Source organism: Pollachius pollachius, assembly GCF_949987615.1.
Source record: "Pollachius pollachius genome assembly, chromosome: 4".
In the NCBI taxonomy this organism is placed as follows: Eukaryota; Metazoa; Chordata; class Actinopteri; order Gadiformes; family Gadidae; genus Pollachius; species Pollachius pollachius.
The window spans coordinates 6,906,853-6,920,837 of record NC_136937.1 but is presented as its reverse complement, the minus strand read 5'-3'; the positions used below and the strand labels follow the sequence as shown (position 1 = coordinate 6,920,837).

Here is a 13,985-nt window from a genome sequence, read left to right as displayed (position 1 = left end):
GTGTGTGTGTGTGTGCCTGCATGTGTGTGTGAGTTTTTGTGTGTGTGTGTGTGTGCCTGCATGTGTGTGTGAGGTTTTGTGTGTGCCTGTGTGTGTGTGTGTGTGTTTGTATATATATGTGTGTGTTTGTGTGTGTTTTTTTTTGTGTGCCTGTTGTGTGTGTGTGTGTGTGTGTGTGTGTGTGTGTGTGTGTGTGTGTGTGTGTGTGTGTTTGAGCGTGCCTGTGTGTTTGTGTGTGTGAGCGTGCCAGGCGTGCTCTGAGTCTGTGTGGGGCTCTTGTCTCCATGGGGGGTCATGGGGTCCGGCCCCGGGGGTAACAGCAGAACAAAGTCATACAGTAACCCACCATGTCCAGTAGGATAGAGAGAGGGGAGAGGGAGGAGTAGAGGGAGAGAGAGGGACTAAAGATGATGATTTATGATTTAATTTAATGAGGAGAAATTGTTCCTCTTGGGAGGAAACCCATCAATACTTTATCACCCCCCTCCCCCTCCCCGTCTACGACTAAGTAGATGTCCAATTAAGCAAAAGAAGAACAAAGCAACATCACACGGTAATAGCACAATAGAGATGCAGATTAAAGCTCTCTCTGTCCCCTCCCCTACATTCTCTCATATCCTATCAGAAGCCGCGCCCTGACAGCCCTATCAGCTGTCTTGTCTTGAGGACCTTATCTGCATAATAACTATGAGGCCAGGTTTCCATGGTGACAATGCCAGTCATGAGCAGGAAGTAGAGTGGGTGTCTGGTCCGACTGGGGGATCGTAACAATGTGTTTCTGTCTCCGTTCTGACAGGATGGAGACAGTGATCGACAATTTAGGCCATTCGACCCTGGTACCTGTAGGGGTCAGGGGTCATCTGGCTCTGGGATGCAAGCTGGTTGTGTGTGTGAGTGAATGATTCCGTGGAGTCTGTGGGTGTGTGTGTGCGCTATGTGCGTGCAGTATATGTGTTTGCGTGCGTGCGTTTGCATTGGGTGTTTGTGCGAGTGTTCGTGCGGTGCTTATGTGTGTGGGTGATGGGGTGTGTGTGTGTGCGTGAGGTGCAGGCAGCTTTATGAGGAATTGAATTACTAGTCTTTCACCTCACTGGCCGTGCACTTCTGGGTAACACACACAGAGACACATATACACACACAGACACACACACGCAGACAGACGTGTGTGTGTGTGTGGGTAAGTGTGGACAGATATGAAAGGCAGCAGTTTAAGTGACCAGCTGAGTGGGGGCTAAGACAAGAGGAGGGAGGAGGTTATAGGTCTTTATTATCAAACTGCTGACGCTATATGCTAATCGCTACATGCTAATCGCTACATGCTACCGCTAGCTGTTCTTCCTCCTGGATAAAGACACACGAGGACATCTGGTCTCTGATTGGCTGGAGTCCCTCTAAACTGGAGTACAACGAGTGGTCAGGAGGTCGTCAGGAGAAGTCTCTTCAGCCTCGCCGTCAACCAATCCCCTTCCGCCTCCCCAGCTGATCGGGCCGTATCGACCTCTGATCAGTAGACCCCCAGGTGGTCCCAGAAGTCGCAGACGGCGTCGCGGAGCCCGGGGTGGGTGTGGCAGGGCGTGGTCAGGTTCATCACGAGGCGGCGGGCGTCGTAGCGCGGCCAGGCAGGCGGGGCGGGGCCGCGGCAGTAGGGGGTCAGCAGACGGGGGGCGGGGGAGGGGTCCCCCCCGCGGGCGAAGGCCCCCCAGTAGCAGAGCATGCGGTCCGAGAGACGCCCCTCCTCCGTCGTCATGGTGAAGTTGGCGGCGGCGGCGGAGTGGAACAGGAAGGGCAGCTCGGCACCGTGGCACACGTGGCGGTAACAGGGAGTGACGTTGGACCATACGCGGGTGTCGGACGCCACGTGGTCGAACACGTACATCCACACCGGGCTCTCCCTCGAAGCCCTGGCTGCCCGCCGCGCCGGGCACAGGAAGATGTAGTCCGTCACGATCTGACACACGCAGAGAGACACACACACACACACACACGCGTAGAGTTACACACACACACACACACACACACGTAGAGACACACACACACACACATACACACAGACACATAGTTACACACACACGTAGAGACACACACACACACAAACACACGCACACACGTAGAGACACACACACACACACACACACACGCGTAGAGTTACACACACACACACACACGTAGAGACACACACATACACACAGACACATAGTTACGCACACACGTAGAGACACACACACACAAACACACGCACACACACACACACACACACACACACAGAGGTATAGACACAAACACAGAGACACACACACACGTAGAGACACACACACAAACACACACACACACGTAGACACACATTCACAAACACAAACATGTAGAGACACACACACAAACACAAACACACATACGTAGACACACACACAGAGACAGATGTAGACACACATACACACACATACAAATAGACAAACACACAATATTTTAATCAGGTGTAAATGTAACATTTATTGACAAATGTATGACATTTATTTTTTCATCCCTTCCGCCCATCACTCTGTCTATCTGTCAACCTGTCTGTCTGACTGTGTCTGTTTGAGGAGAAACCTCCTTCATGTCTTCCGCCTGAATACTGATCAAAAGACGACGGAACATGAGGCTGCAGCGCGCTGGCCGTCAGCAGAAGGCTACAGCGCCCTCTACTGTCGGTGGGCAGGTACCGCATGCTTAATGTGGTTTATTCGGTCATGGAGTAAACTATTATTTTCTCTGGGTACCTGAGCCAGCATGGCCCGGCGGTCGGGGTTGGGGTAGAGGGGCAGGTAGTGGTGGAGGATCTGCAGGGCGTGCTGCTTGAAGATGGCGGTGGTGTAGACGGTGCACTCCACCACGGAGACCGGCTTGGTGAAGACCCCGTTCACGAAGAGGACCCCCTCCTCCGATGTGGTGCCTGAGGACCACACAGGAGACAGGGGACTCACTTGGTGTGTGTGTATGTGTATCTGTCTGTCTGTCTGTGTGTACAGAGTATGTGTGTGTGTGTGTGTGTCTGTCTGTCTGTATGTGTGTGACCGTATGAGTGTGTGTGTATATATATATATGTGTGCGTGTGTCTGTGTGTGTGCGTGCGTGCATGCGGTACCCAGCAGGAGGGGCTTTTCCGTCTGCCAGTGGCCCCCCAGGAAGGCGGGGAGGATCTGCTCTCTGATCAGCGTGCCGTCGAGGACCGGACCCCAGGTCTCAAACACCTCCAGGAACCGGAAGGGGTTCACCAGCCGGGAGCCTGGGGAGGCAGAGAGACAGGCAGGTAGAGAGACAGAGAGACAGACGAGTAGAGATACAGAGAGACAGGTAGACACACAGACAGGTAGAGAGACAGACAGGTAGAGAGACAGAGAGACAGGTAGACAGATGGATAGAGAGACAGGTAGACACACAGACAAGTAGATAGGTATACCTATCTACCTGTCTGTGTGTCTACCTGTCTCTCTCAACCTGTCTACCTGTCTGTCTGCCTGTCTGTCTCTCTGCCTGTCTACCTGTCTCTCTATAGAGAGACAGGTAGACAAGCAGATAGACAGACAGGTAGAGAGACAGGTAGACAGACAGAGAGACAGACAGGCAGACAGACAGATAGACAGGTTGAGAGAGACAGGCAGAGAGACAGACAGGTAAAGAGACAGATAGACTGGTAGACAGACGGACAGAGAGACAGGTAGACACAGACAGGTATACAGGTAGAGAAACAGGTGGACAGGCAGAGAGACAGACAGGTAGAAAGGCAGGTAGACAGGTAGACACACAGAGGGACAAACAGGTAGACAGACAGACAGGTAGGCAGACAGACTGGTAGAATGCGTGGTGTCCTACTTGTCTTCATCTGAGCCGCTAGGACGGCCTGTGGGCTGAGCGCTAGCAGACACACAATGTCAGTAACGCTACAGTTAGCCTCGTGGCTAAAGGCCTTGCCTAGCCGCAGGGCCTCGTGTCTGAAATGCACACACGCACACACACACACACAAGTTTGTTATGTTTATGGTATAAGCCTATAATATATATATATATATATATATATATATATATATATATATATATATATATATATATATATATATATATATATATGATATATTGTTTCTCTTTCTTCTGACAACTGTACTTATTGTAAGTCGCTTTGGAGAAAAATGTCTGCTAAATGCCCTGAATGTAAATCAAGGAAACTGCGTATGCCCTGTGTTTATGGTGCCAACATGTGTATGTTTGTGAAGAGTTCTTGTATGAGTCCCCAGTGTCTGAGCGGGTGCCGTGTGTTCTGTCCGCCACCAGAGGGCGCCACCTTGTCTTGAAGGGGATGGAGAAGGGTAGGCTCTGCAGGGCAGCCTGCCTGAAGAGAGCCTGGCTGCTGGGCATCATGAGGTGGAGACCCACCGACTGGGCCCCGGCACTCTCCCCGAACAGAGTCACCTGGGGGATACAGTAGTTAGCTTCTCTCACTCTAAATATGTCTGTAAGGGCCTGTCAGATCTATTAGCATATCTGTTAGCATCAGTAGCATTAGCAGGTGGGGACTAGCCTTGCTGGGGTCTCCTGAGAACATGTGTTAGCAGTAGCATGTGGGGACTAGCCTTGCTAGGGTCTCCTGAGAACATTTTAGCATTAGCATGTGGGGACTAGCCTTGCTGGGGTCTCCTGAGAACATGTTAGCATTAGCATGTGGGGACTAGCCTTGCTGGGGTCTCCTGAGAACATGTGTTAGCATTAGCATGTGAGGACTAGCCTTGCTGGGGTCTACTGAAAACACGTTAGCATTAGCATGTGGGGACTGGCCTTGCTGTGGTCTCCTGAGAACATGTTAGCATTAGCATGTGTGGACTAGCCTTGCTGGGGTCTCCTGTGAACACAGCGATGTTTCTCTGAATCCACAGCAACGCCGCCTGCTGGTCTAAGATCCCATAATTCCCAGTGGCGGCCGTTTTGGGGTCTTTCCCTGAGACGAGGAAGCCGAAGGCACCTGAAACACAGAGTCACATGACCGTCAATAGAGACTATCACATGACCGTCAATAGAGACCATCACATGACCACACTGCCACTAGAGACATCACATGACCACACCGTCACTAGAGACCATCACATGACCGTCAGTAGAGACCATCACATGACCACACCGTCACTAGAGACCATCACATGACCGTCACTAGAGTCCATCACATGACCACACTGTCACTAAAGACCATCACATGAACGTCACTAGAGACCATCACATGACCACACCGTCTCTAAAGACCATCACATGACCGTCACTAGAGACCATCACATGAACGCCGCGTCAGAGCGTGTGATTGGATCAAGAGATAACAAGGTTGTACTACTGATATTCCTCCTGAGCTGTCGTCAGCCTACTGACGATCTGGGGTTTACAAACTGAAGGTTAAGCTATAGAACAAAAGAACAGAACAATCAATGTATAACTCTACCATTCCTATTCAATAAGTCTATTAAAACATTAAACTCTTAAAAGACGGATGGAGAGAGAGATAGATGATAGATGATAGATGATAGATGTATGATAGATGTAGAGATGGATGATAGACATCCATCTCGTTATCTCTCCCTCTATCAGCCTCCGCTGGTGAAGTTCAGGTACCGGGACCAGTGGGACCAATAGGACCAGTGGGACCAATAGGACCAGAGAGACCAGTAGGACCAGCGGGACCAGTACCTTCCCTACCCAGGCGCTACTCCAGGCTGACCAGCAGGACCAGTACCTACCCAGGCGCTACTCCAGGCTGACCAGTAGGACCAGTACCAGTAGGACCAGTAGGACCAGCACCTACCCAGGCGGTATTCCAGGCTGACCAGCAGGCTGTTGGAGGCGTTGCTGAGGACGCGGCCGTCGTAGAGCGGCTTGGAGGCGGAGCCTGCGATGAAGTCGCCCCCGTGGACCCAGACCAGGACGGGGAGGGGCTGCAGCAGGGGGGCGCTGAAGTTGACCGACAGGGGGGCGAAGATGTTGAGGTACAGGCAGTCCTCACTGACCTGCGGCAGGCGGGGTCAGAGGTCAGGGTGACATCAGTATAGACGGGGTCAGAGGTCAACGTGAAGTCATTACAGGCCGCGTCACGCGGGCTATCCTAGCGTCCACATCGATGCCCAAACAATATTTACTACAAATCAATGAACTACAAATCAATGAAGTACAAATCAATTCAAGACAATAAGGTATCCGTTATTTTAGAGTGACGATATTTATCTCAGGGACTAAACGGGATCTGTGAGGGTGAAGTGGTGCGAGTGAACGCGCGGCCGTACCTCATGCGGGCAGCGGTCGCCCATCGGCGCTCGACAGCCCTGCATGCAGCCCGCCCGCGGGGCGCGCGCGCTGTACACCCCGCGCCAGGGACTCGGCGCTCGGGGGGGCTTCCAGCGGTACGCCCCCACGGGCGGGTCCGCGTACGGGACGCCGTAGAAGACGTGCGCCTGGTCCAGCGTGATCCCCCGCAGCGCCCCGTTTTTGGTCTGCACCAGCGGGCCAGAAACGGTCCCGGGTCCTCCGGGAACCTCCGACTTAAAGTCCTTAAAGTGGGCTGACGTGGAGACCGGCTCCAGGCGACCCCGGGACCCATCTCCCCGGGTCTGGTCCCGGTCAGGGAGGGAAGGCCGCCCGGGGTAAATCCCCCTCAGCCAGCCCGACAGGTCAATATCGCCTACATCTGACGACCTCGCGCCGCACAGAACCGCGAACCCCAGCGCGCAAACGAGCCAAGCGCGTCCCCGAGCATCCATAGCGGGGTTCAACATGAGGTACTTCAGGACTCTGACAGCACAGCGGACGGAGAGGGTCTGGCAAAAGGCTGGATGGTGGTCCGACTCTCTCCTCGGACTTGTGACTCTCATTTACCCGCCGAGCCGCGTCAGATGCGCGATGGACAAAGTGGCCAGTGACGCACCGATAATGACGGACCGCGCGCTCTGCGTTAAGAAGACCTCCAGCTCGGACCTGTAGTTCCTCCCCGTCCCCCGGGACCTGTAGTCCTGCAACGGGATCAGTCCTACAGGCTGTCCAGGGACCTGTTATCCTCCCCCGGGTCAGAACCAGAACACTCTGATGATGTTTAAGGCACGTCAGCATAACTTCAAGTTATAATGAAGTTTTCATTGTTCTCAACGTCTCCATCCTCTGAATTGAGACTTGAATTGATTGTGTCGGAAGTGCCCGAGTGATCCCGAGCTCCGCCGAGCGCCAGGGTCCGCAGCTGTTTTAACGAGCTCTCTGCGGAGCACCGCGAGTCAACAACCATGAGACACATGGCTGAGATGAAAAATAAAATGTAAGACTGAGTCACTGACTGCACACCTCTGGTTTAGGGTATCGGGTTCTAGGTGTCTAGGGTTCTAGGATTGTAGGTGTCTCGGGTTCAAGGGTTCTAGGTTCGAGGGTTCCAGGTGTCTCGGTCTTATAGCTGAACTCTGCCGCTCTGTTCCAGGAACTCTATCACCTTCTCCTTCCTCCTATGCATCGTGGTTCCGGGCCGGATCTCCCGCGGTGAGTGTCAGGTGGAGGTGGAAGTGGTGGAGATGATGATCCGCTCCACCACTCTGACCTCTTGTGTTCCCCAGGGCGGTGCGACCCTCTGTCCTTCTCTCTCTGCTGGACCACCCGAGGCGATGCCTTCAACAGGTATATAGCCTACGGCGCGGGGCTGAATCTCGACGGGTCGCTCGTGTTTAACGCGGTTGTCGGCTCGTTTCCCTGCAGCTCGGAGGCCGATATCTGGCTCAACGGCACCGGGCTGAAAGCCATCGGGACGCAGGGGAAGTTCGTGTCTTTGACGGTCCCGCAGACGGTGGAGAACCAACTTTCACTGCGTTACGGAAGAGTCGCGAAGAACTGGACCGTCAGCATCCGCCCAGGTGGGCTCTCCTCATGGAGATTGTCGCTCGTCCTCTGCAGTGTTTAAAGAGTTGAACTGGACGTTGTTCTGAACGGGGAACGTTGTTGTTGAAGGATCCACCACCATGGAGATCCGCAGTGTGGAGCGACCGGAGAAGATTCCTAGCAGCCGGACTCAGGTACAGAATAGACGCTGTCTGCAGCTGGATCTAGTGTCCTTTATCTCTCACTCACTCACTCACTCACTCACTCACTCACTCACTCACTCACTCACTCACTCACTCACTCACACACTCACACACTCAATCTTATTTCTCTTTCTCTCATCTCGCTATTTATCTCAGTCTCGTACCTTACTATCTCACCTCACTGTTTATCTCCCTCTCATACCTTATATCAGAGATATCTAGAGAGAGAGACAATATATAAATAGTGAGACAAATAATGCGACAAAAGAGAGTGAGATAAGCGAGGGTGGCACAAGAGAGTGTCACACTACTTGTCTCACTATTGTCTCTCTCTCCATCTCGTATATCACTGTCCATCTCTCTTCTCTCACTCTCACTTTCCATTTCTTATCTCTCTGGTGTCTCCTCAGGAGCAGCTGGACCTCCTGTCTGGAGGGGTGTTTGGCTGTGAGAACAGCACCCTGATCCTCCACCAAGACCAGGAGCTGGTGCTGGTCCTGGGTGAGACGGGGGGAGGGAGGGAGGGAGGGAGGGAGGGGTGAGTAAGATTGGACTGGAGATTGGCAGCCAAAAGGTTCTGCGTTCGATTCCCCCCTGATGTCCACAGTCTCCCTTCGATGGTCTGCTCTGATGGCACCTTGCGTTGATCAAACATCTTCAAATGAGAACAGCCGATAAACAGTGAAACAGGGATTCCAGAGACGGGAACCTTCACAAACATTGAGTTTAACCGGTGTGTGTGACTCCCATGCCCAGTGATGATGATGATGATGATGATGATGATGTGGTCTCCTCCAGGCTACACCTCCCGTCTCCCCGTCCGGCTGGAGGCCTGGAGCTCCTCCATGCTCCTCCTGAGCTGGGCGGGGCTGGGTGGAGGTCCCCGGGCCCCTGGCCCCACCCCTCCCCTTCCCACGGTGTCCCTGTACAGCCCCCAGCTGGGCTCCTACACCCTGGAGAGCCAGGAGCCCGTCCAGCAACACCAACACCACCATCACCACCGCTTCACCACGCTGAAGCCCTGCAACCTCTACACCGCCTGCCTGGTGCCGCCGGCCGGGACCCGGACCTGTATCAGCACCATCACGGGTGGGGACAGGTGGAGGTGGGACCAGGTTCTACAGGAGAACATTTGGTTCTACAGGAGAACATCTGGTGTTTAGACCGTCTGTTGTTTAGAAGGTCCTACAGTTGAACATCTTTTTATTTTTACCAGGTTCTTGAACAACGTCTGGTTCTAAGAAGGTTCTACAGTAGAACATCTGGTGTTTACCAGGTTTTAGCAGAACATCTGGTTCTAAGAAGGTTCTACAGGAGAACATCTGGTATTTAGAAGGCTATACAGAAAAACATCTGTGGTTTGGAGCATCTGGTGTTTAGAAGGTTCTACAGTAGAACATCTGGTGTTTACCAGGTTTTAGAAGAACATCTGTCTGTAAGAAGGTTCTACAGGAGAACATCTGGTATTTAGAAGGTTATACAGAAAAACATCTGTGGTTTGGGACATCTGGTGTTTAGAAGGTTCTACAGTAGAACATCTGGTGTTTACCAGGTTTTAGCAGAACATCTGTCTGTAAGAAGGTTCTACAGGAGAACATCTGGTATTTAGAAGGTTATACAGAAAAACATCTGTGGTTTGGGACATCTGGTGTTTAGAAGGTTGTACAGTAGAACATCTTGTGGTTACCAGGTGTTAGCAGAATAACTGGTTCTAAGAAGGTTTTACAGTAGAACCTCTGGTGTTTAGAAGGTTCTACAGTAGAACAGCTGATGTTTGGAACTTCTGGTGTTAAGAAGGTTCTACAGGAGATCATCTGGTATTTAGAACATCTGGTTCTAAGAAGGTTATAAAGTAGACCATCCGGTCTGTCTCCTCCCCAGGTCCCAGGGAGCCCCAGTTCTTCCGGGTCACGTCGTGGAACAGCAGCAGTATCTCGGTGGCGTGGGGGTGTCCTGAGAACCACCGCCACGCCCTGTTCCTGCTCACCGCCTTCTACCTGGACGCTGGCGGCGGCGTGCTGGAGGAGGTCCGCCTCTGGCAGCACGGGCGCCACTTCACGCTGGCGGACCTGGAGCCGTGCAGCCGCGTCCAGCTGGGCCTGCAGACAGTCTGCCAGGCCGGGACCACAACACGCTACAGCCGGATGGAGCAGGTCGACGGCAACGCGGGTCAGGGAACGGGATGTCATCTCCTGTAACGGTTTCCTTGGGCTATCCGTTGCAGCTGATGATCTGATCATTCTCTGCTAAATGAAGCCACTTTAAAACTGATCACTCTCCTCGCTCTTCACTGTTCAATTTTAAATCTTAGCCTAGCTCCTTGTCCTAGCCTACCTCCTGTGCTCTGTCTCAAGCCTACACCTAGCCTAGCTCCTCCTACTAGCCTAGCTCCTACTCCTAGCCTAGCTCCTGTACCAGGTCTCCAGCCGACTCCTAGTCTAGCTCCTGCTCCTAGCCTAGCCCCTGTTCCTAGCCTAGCTCCTCCTAATAGACTAGCTCCTACTCCTATCCTAGCTCCTCCTAATAGCCTAGCCCGTGTTCCTAGCCTAGCTCCTGTGCTCTGTCTACAGCCCACTCCAGCATCGGGGGCCTGCAGCAGGAGTCGTGGGGGCCTGAGAACTACACGCTGTCCTGGGAGGTGAGGAACACGTCGTCGGTATCTGGCTTCAGGGTGTTCCATCAGGGGGCGCTGCAGGGCGCCACCCTCTTCACCCACTACACCGTGGGGGGGCTGCAGCCCTGCGGCCGCTACCACGCACACGTTGTTGCCCTGTGTGGGGATGGCGTCGTCATGGACAACAAGACCATCGACACCTACACAGGTACACCGGTTCTGCTGCTACAGAGAGACAGGTCCACACACGGGTTATATTGCTGCAGAGAGACCGGTCCACACACAGGTCCTGCTGCTACAGAGAGACAGGTCCACACACAGGTCCTGCTGCTACAGAGAGACAGGTCCACACACAGGTCCTGCTGCTACAGAGAGACAGGTCCACACACAGGTTCTACTGCTACAGAGAGACAGGTCCACACACAGGTTCTGCTGCTACAGAGAGACTGGGACACAGACAAGTTCTGCTGCTACAGAGAGACAGGTCAACACACTGGTTCTGCTGCTATAGAGAGACAAGTCCACACACTGACAGGTTCTGCTGCTGCAGAGAGACAGGTACACACAGACAGATTCTCCTCATAAAGTCAGATGGGTACTGACTCAAGGCAGAGAGACAGACGGGTACCACTAGAGACAGACGGGTACCTGATCAGACAGACAGGGCATCCTTCCCCATGACCTGTAACCCCGTCCCTCTGACCCTCCCAGAACAGACAGATGCCTGGTACATGATCAGACAGACAGGTCCTCCTGACCCGGAGCTCTCTCTCTCTCCTCCAGGTCCGCGGGGCGTACAGGACCTGCGTTACCACGCCAACGAGTCCCTGGTGCTGTGGACCCCCGGGACCCCGGTCTCCCCGCCCCAGCACCTGGCCTTCACCTACCGGCTGTCCCTGGCCAACGGGTCGGAGGTGCGGCGGGGGCGTGGGTCGCGGCCCGGCCTGCCGCTGCCCGGCCTGCTGCCGGGCCAGGCCTACAGCCTGGAGGTCCTGGAGGAGTGCCAGGGTGTCTGGAGCTCCTCCCCCGCGGCCTGGAGCTCCTCCCTCGCCGCCTGGAGCTCCACCCCCGCCACCTGGAACTCCTCCCTCGCCGCCTGGAGCTCCTCCCCCACCGTGGTCCTCTTCCAGGGGGCCAGCGTCCCCACGAGGCCCCGGGGCCTGGCTCTGGGGCGGGGGCTGCCCAGTACGGCTGCACCCAGTGTGCTCGTTAGCACTGTAGTACTCTGTAGGGTTGTACTGTAGTGCTCTGTAGGGTTGTACTCTGTACTGTAGTAATCTGAAGGGTAGTGCTGTAGTACTCTGTAGGGTTGTACTCTGTACTGTAGTAATCTGAAGGGTAGTGCTGTAGTACTCTGTACGTTACTGCTTCACCCAATACTGCTGGGTATAACTCTGTAGGGTAGTACTGTAGTACTCTGTAGGGTAGTACTCTGTACTGTAGTAATTTGCATGTAGTACTCTGTACTGTAGTCATCTCTAGGGTAGTACTCTGTAGTAAGAACTTTGTGTGCCATGTGGAGCTCTTTGTTTGTTACTACAGTAGGAAGAACTCAGGGATAAATATTACTGTATATTCTCTCCAAACTTCCCCATGCACATTGGTCTCCAACTTAGTTTGTGTCTGTTTTGGTTCCAGATATCCAGCTGGACTTCTCTGGCCCCATCCAGGTCCTGATAGTGCCCTGGCCCCTGGCCCCGCCCCTGAGAAAGTCAGAGCCCAGAGCCAAGATGGAGAAGCTCATCCGGACCACCGTGAGATGACCTCAAACATGAACACATTAATACATGAACACCGTATGAACACATTAATTCATGAACACCGTATGAACACATTAATACATGAACACTGTGTAAACACATGAATACATGAACACATGAACACTTTAATACATGAACACATTAATACATTAATGCATGAACACATTAATACATGAACACTGTATAAAGACATTAATACATGAACACATTAATACGTGAACACATTAATACATGAACACAGGACCGCCTTGGTCCTGAACATAGGACCACGGTATGAACACATGCTGGTTCCTCAGCTGGAGGTCCTGCTGTCGGGCCCATCGCGCCCCGCCCGGGTCCAGCTGGAGGAGGTTGACTCCTCCCCCGACGGCCGCACCTCCAGGATCCTCTTCAGGTCCGCTGATGAGCCCGTCGCCGACGGCAACCTCAGCATCCCCCTGGGACACTCACTAGACTTCATCCAATCACTGAGGGTCCCCAACCTGACCGCCGCCCAGGGCCTGCTGTACTGGGGAGGTAGGACTACCACTGGGAGGTAGGACTGTTGGACTGGGAGGTAGGACTGCTGGACTGGGAGGTAGGACTGCTGGACTGGGAGGTAGGACCGCTAGACTGGGAGGTAGGACCGCTAGAATGGGAGGTAGGACCGCTGGACTGGAAGGTAGACATTCAGCAAAATGCTCCGCGTTAGCGCTGAGCGTTAGCATATTGTAGTGAATTGCTTGCATTCCCTTGCAGGTCGTGACCTCTGCCTCGCTGCTGACCCCTCCCCCTGCCCCGCCCACTCCCTGTGTGTCAACACCCTGCTGTCCTACGCATGCTTGTGTCGCCAAGGTTACTACGATGTGGGAGGGGCCATGCCGGGCCCCCACGATGCCCTGCACCGGCCAATCTGTCAAGGTAGGATATTCCCCCTCACAATGGCGTTCTAGAACATAGTTTACACGTCACTATGGTAACCGTGGTGCAGAAGTGACCGGCACACTGCATCCCAACATATCGCTTAAGGAGAACCAGGACAAGGTGAGAACGGTACTGGGGCTCCGTGATGAAGCACTAGGTGGGGTGGCCCGTTGCTCTAGGTTGGCACTGAGTGCTAGCGCTGCTAGACCTCTGACCTTTGACCCCTGACCCCTAGAGCAGGGCGTGGTCAGCCGCTGTGCGGAGGGCCGTCTGTCGGGGGCGGTGTCCCGGGACTTCCTGCACTCCCGGCTGGGGGGAGACGTGTCGCTGCTCCTCAACGATGGGAGGTGCAGCGTGGAGGAGCACGCCGGCCTCTACTCCTTCAGCACGCCGCCCAGAGCCTCGCCCTGCAACACCTCCAGGCTGGTGAGACCCTACACCTCCCTCTACAGCTCCTCCCTCTGCACCTCCTCCTCCCTCTGCACCTCCTCCTCCTCCCTTTGCACCTCCTACACCTCCCTCTGCACCTCCTCCTCCCTTTGCACCTCCTTCTCCTCCCTCTGCACCTCCTTCTCCTCCCTTTGCACCTCCTCCTCCTCCCTCTGCACCTCCTACACCTCCCTTTGCACCTCCTCCTCCCTCTGCACC

The 13,985-nt window shown here is 54.0% G+C and overlaps 1 protein-coding gene across 1 annotated transcript; it reads right to left on the bottom strand.

Moving 5' to 3' along the window:
• Window positions 1-1,504: 1,504 nt before the first annotated feature.
• On the bottom strand, window positions 1,505-6,779 carry LOC307075017 (crystal protein; the record flags this gene model as incomplete). Its single annotated transcript, XM_079735499.1, has 8 exons — window positions 1,505-1,948; window positions 2,757-2,929; window positions 3,122-3,262; window positions 3,850-3,968; window positions 4,316-4,443; window positions 4,857-4,990; window positions 5,816-6,017; window positions 6,291-6,779. 8 exons carry the CDS (start codon window positions 6,777-6,779, stop codon window positions 1,505-1,507), a joined length of 1,830 nt encoding a protein of 609 aa, XP_079591625.1.
• Window positions 6,780-13,985: the final 7,206 nt, after the last annotated feature.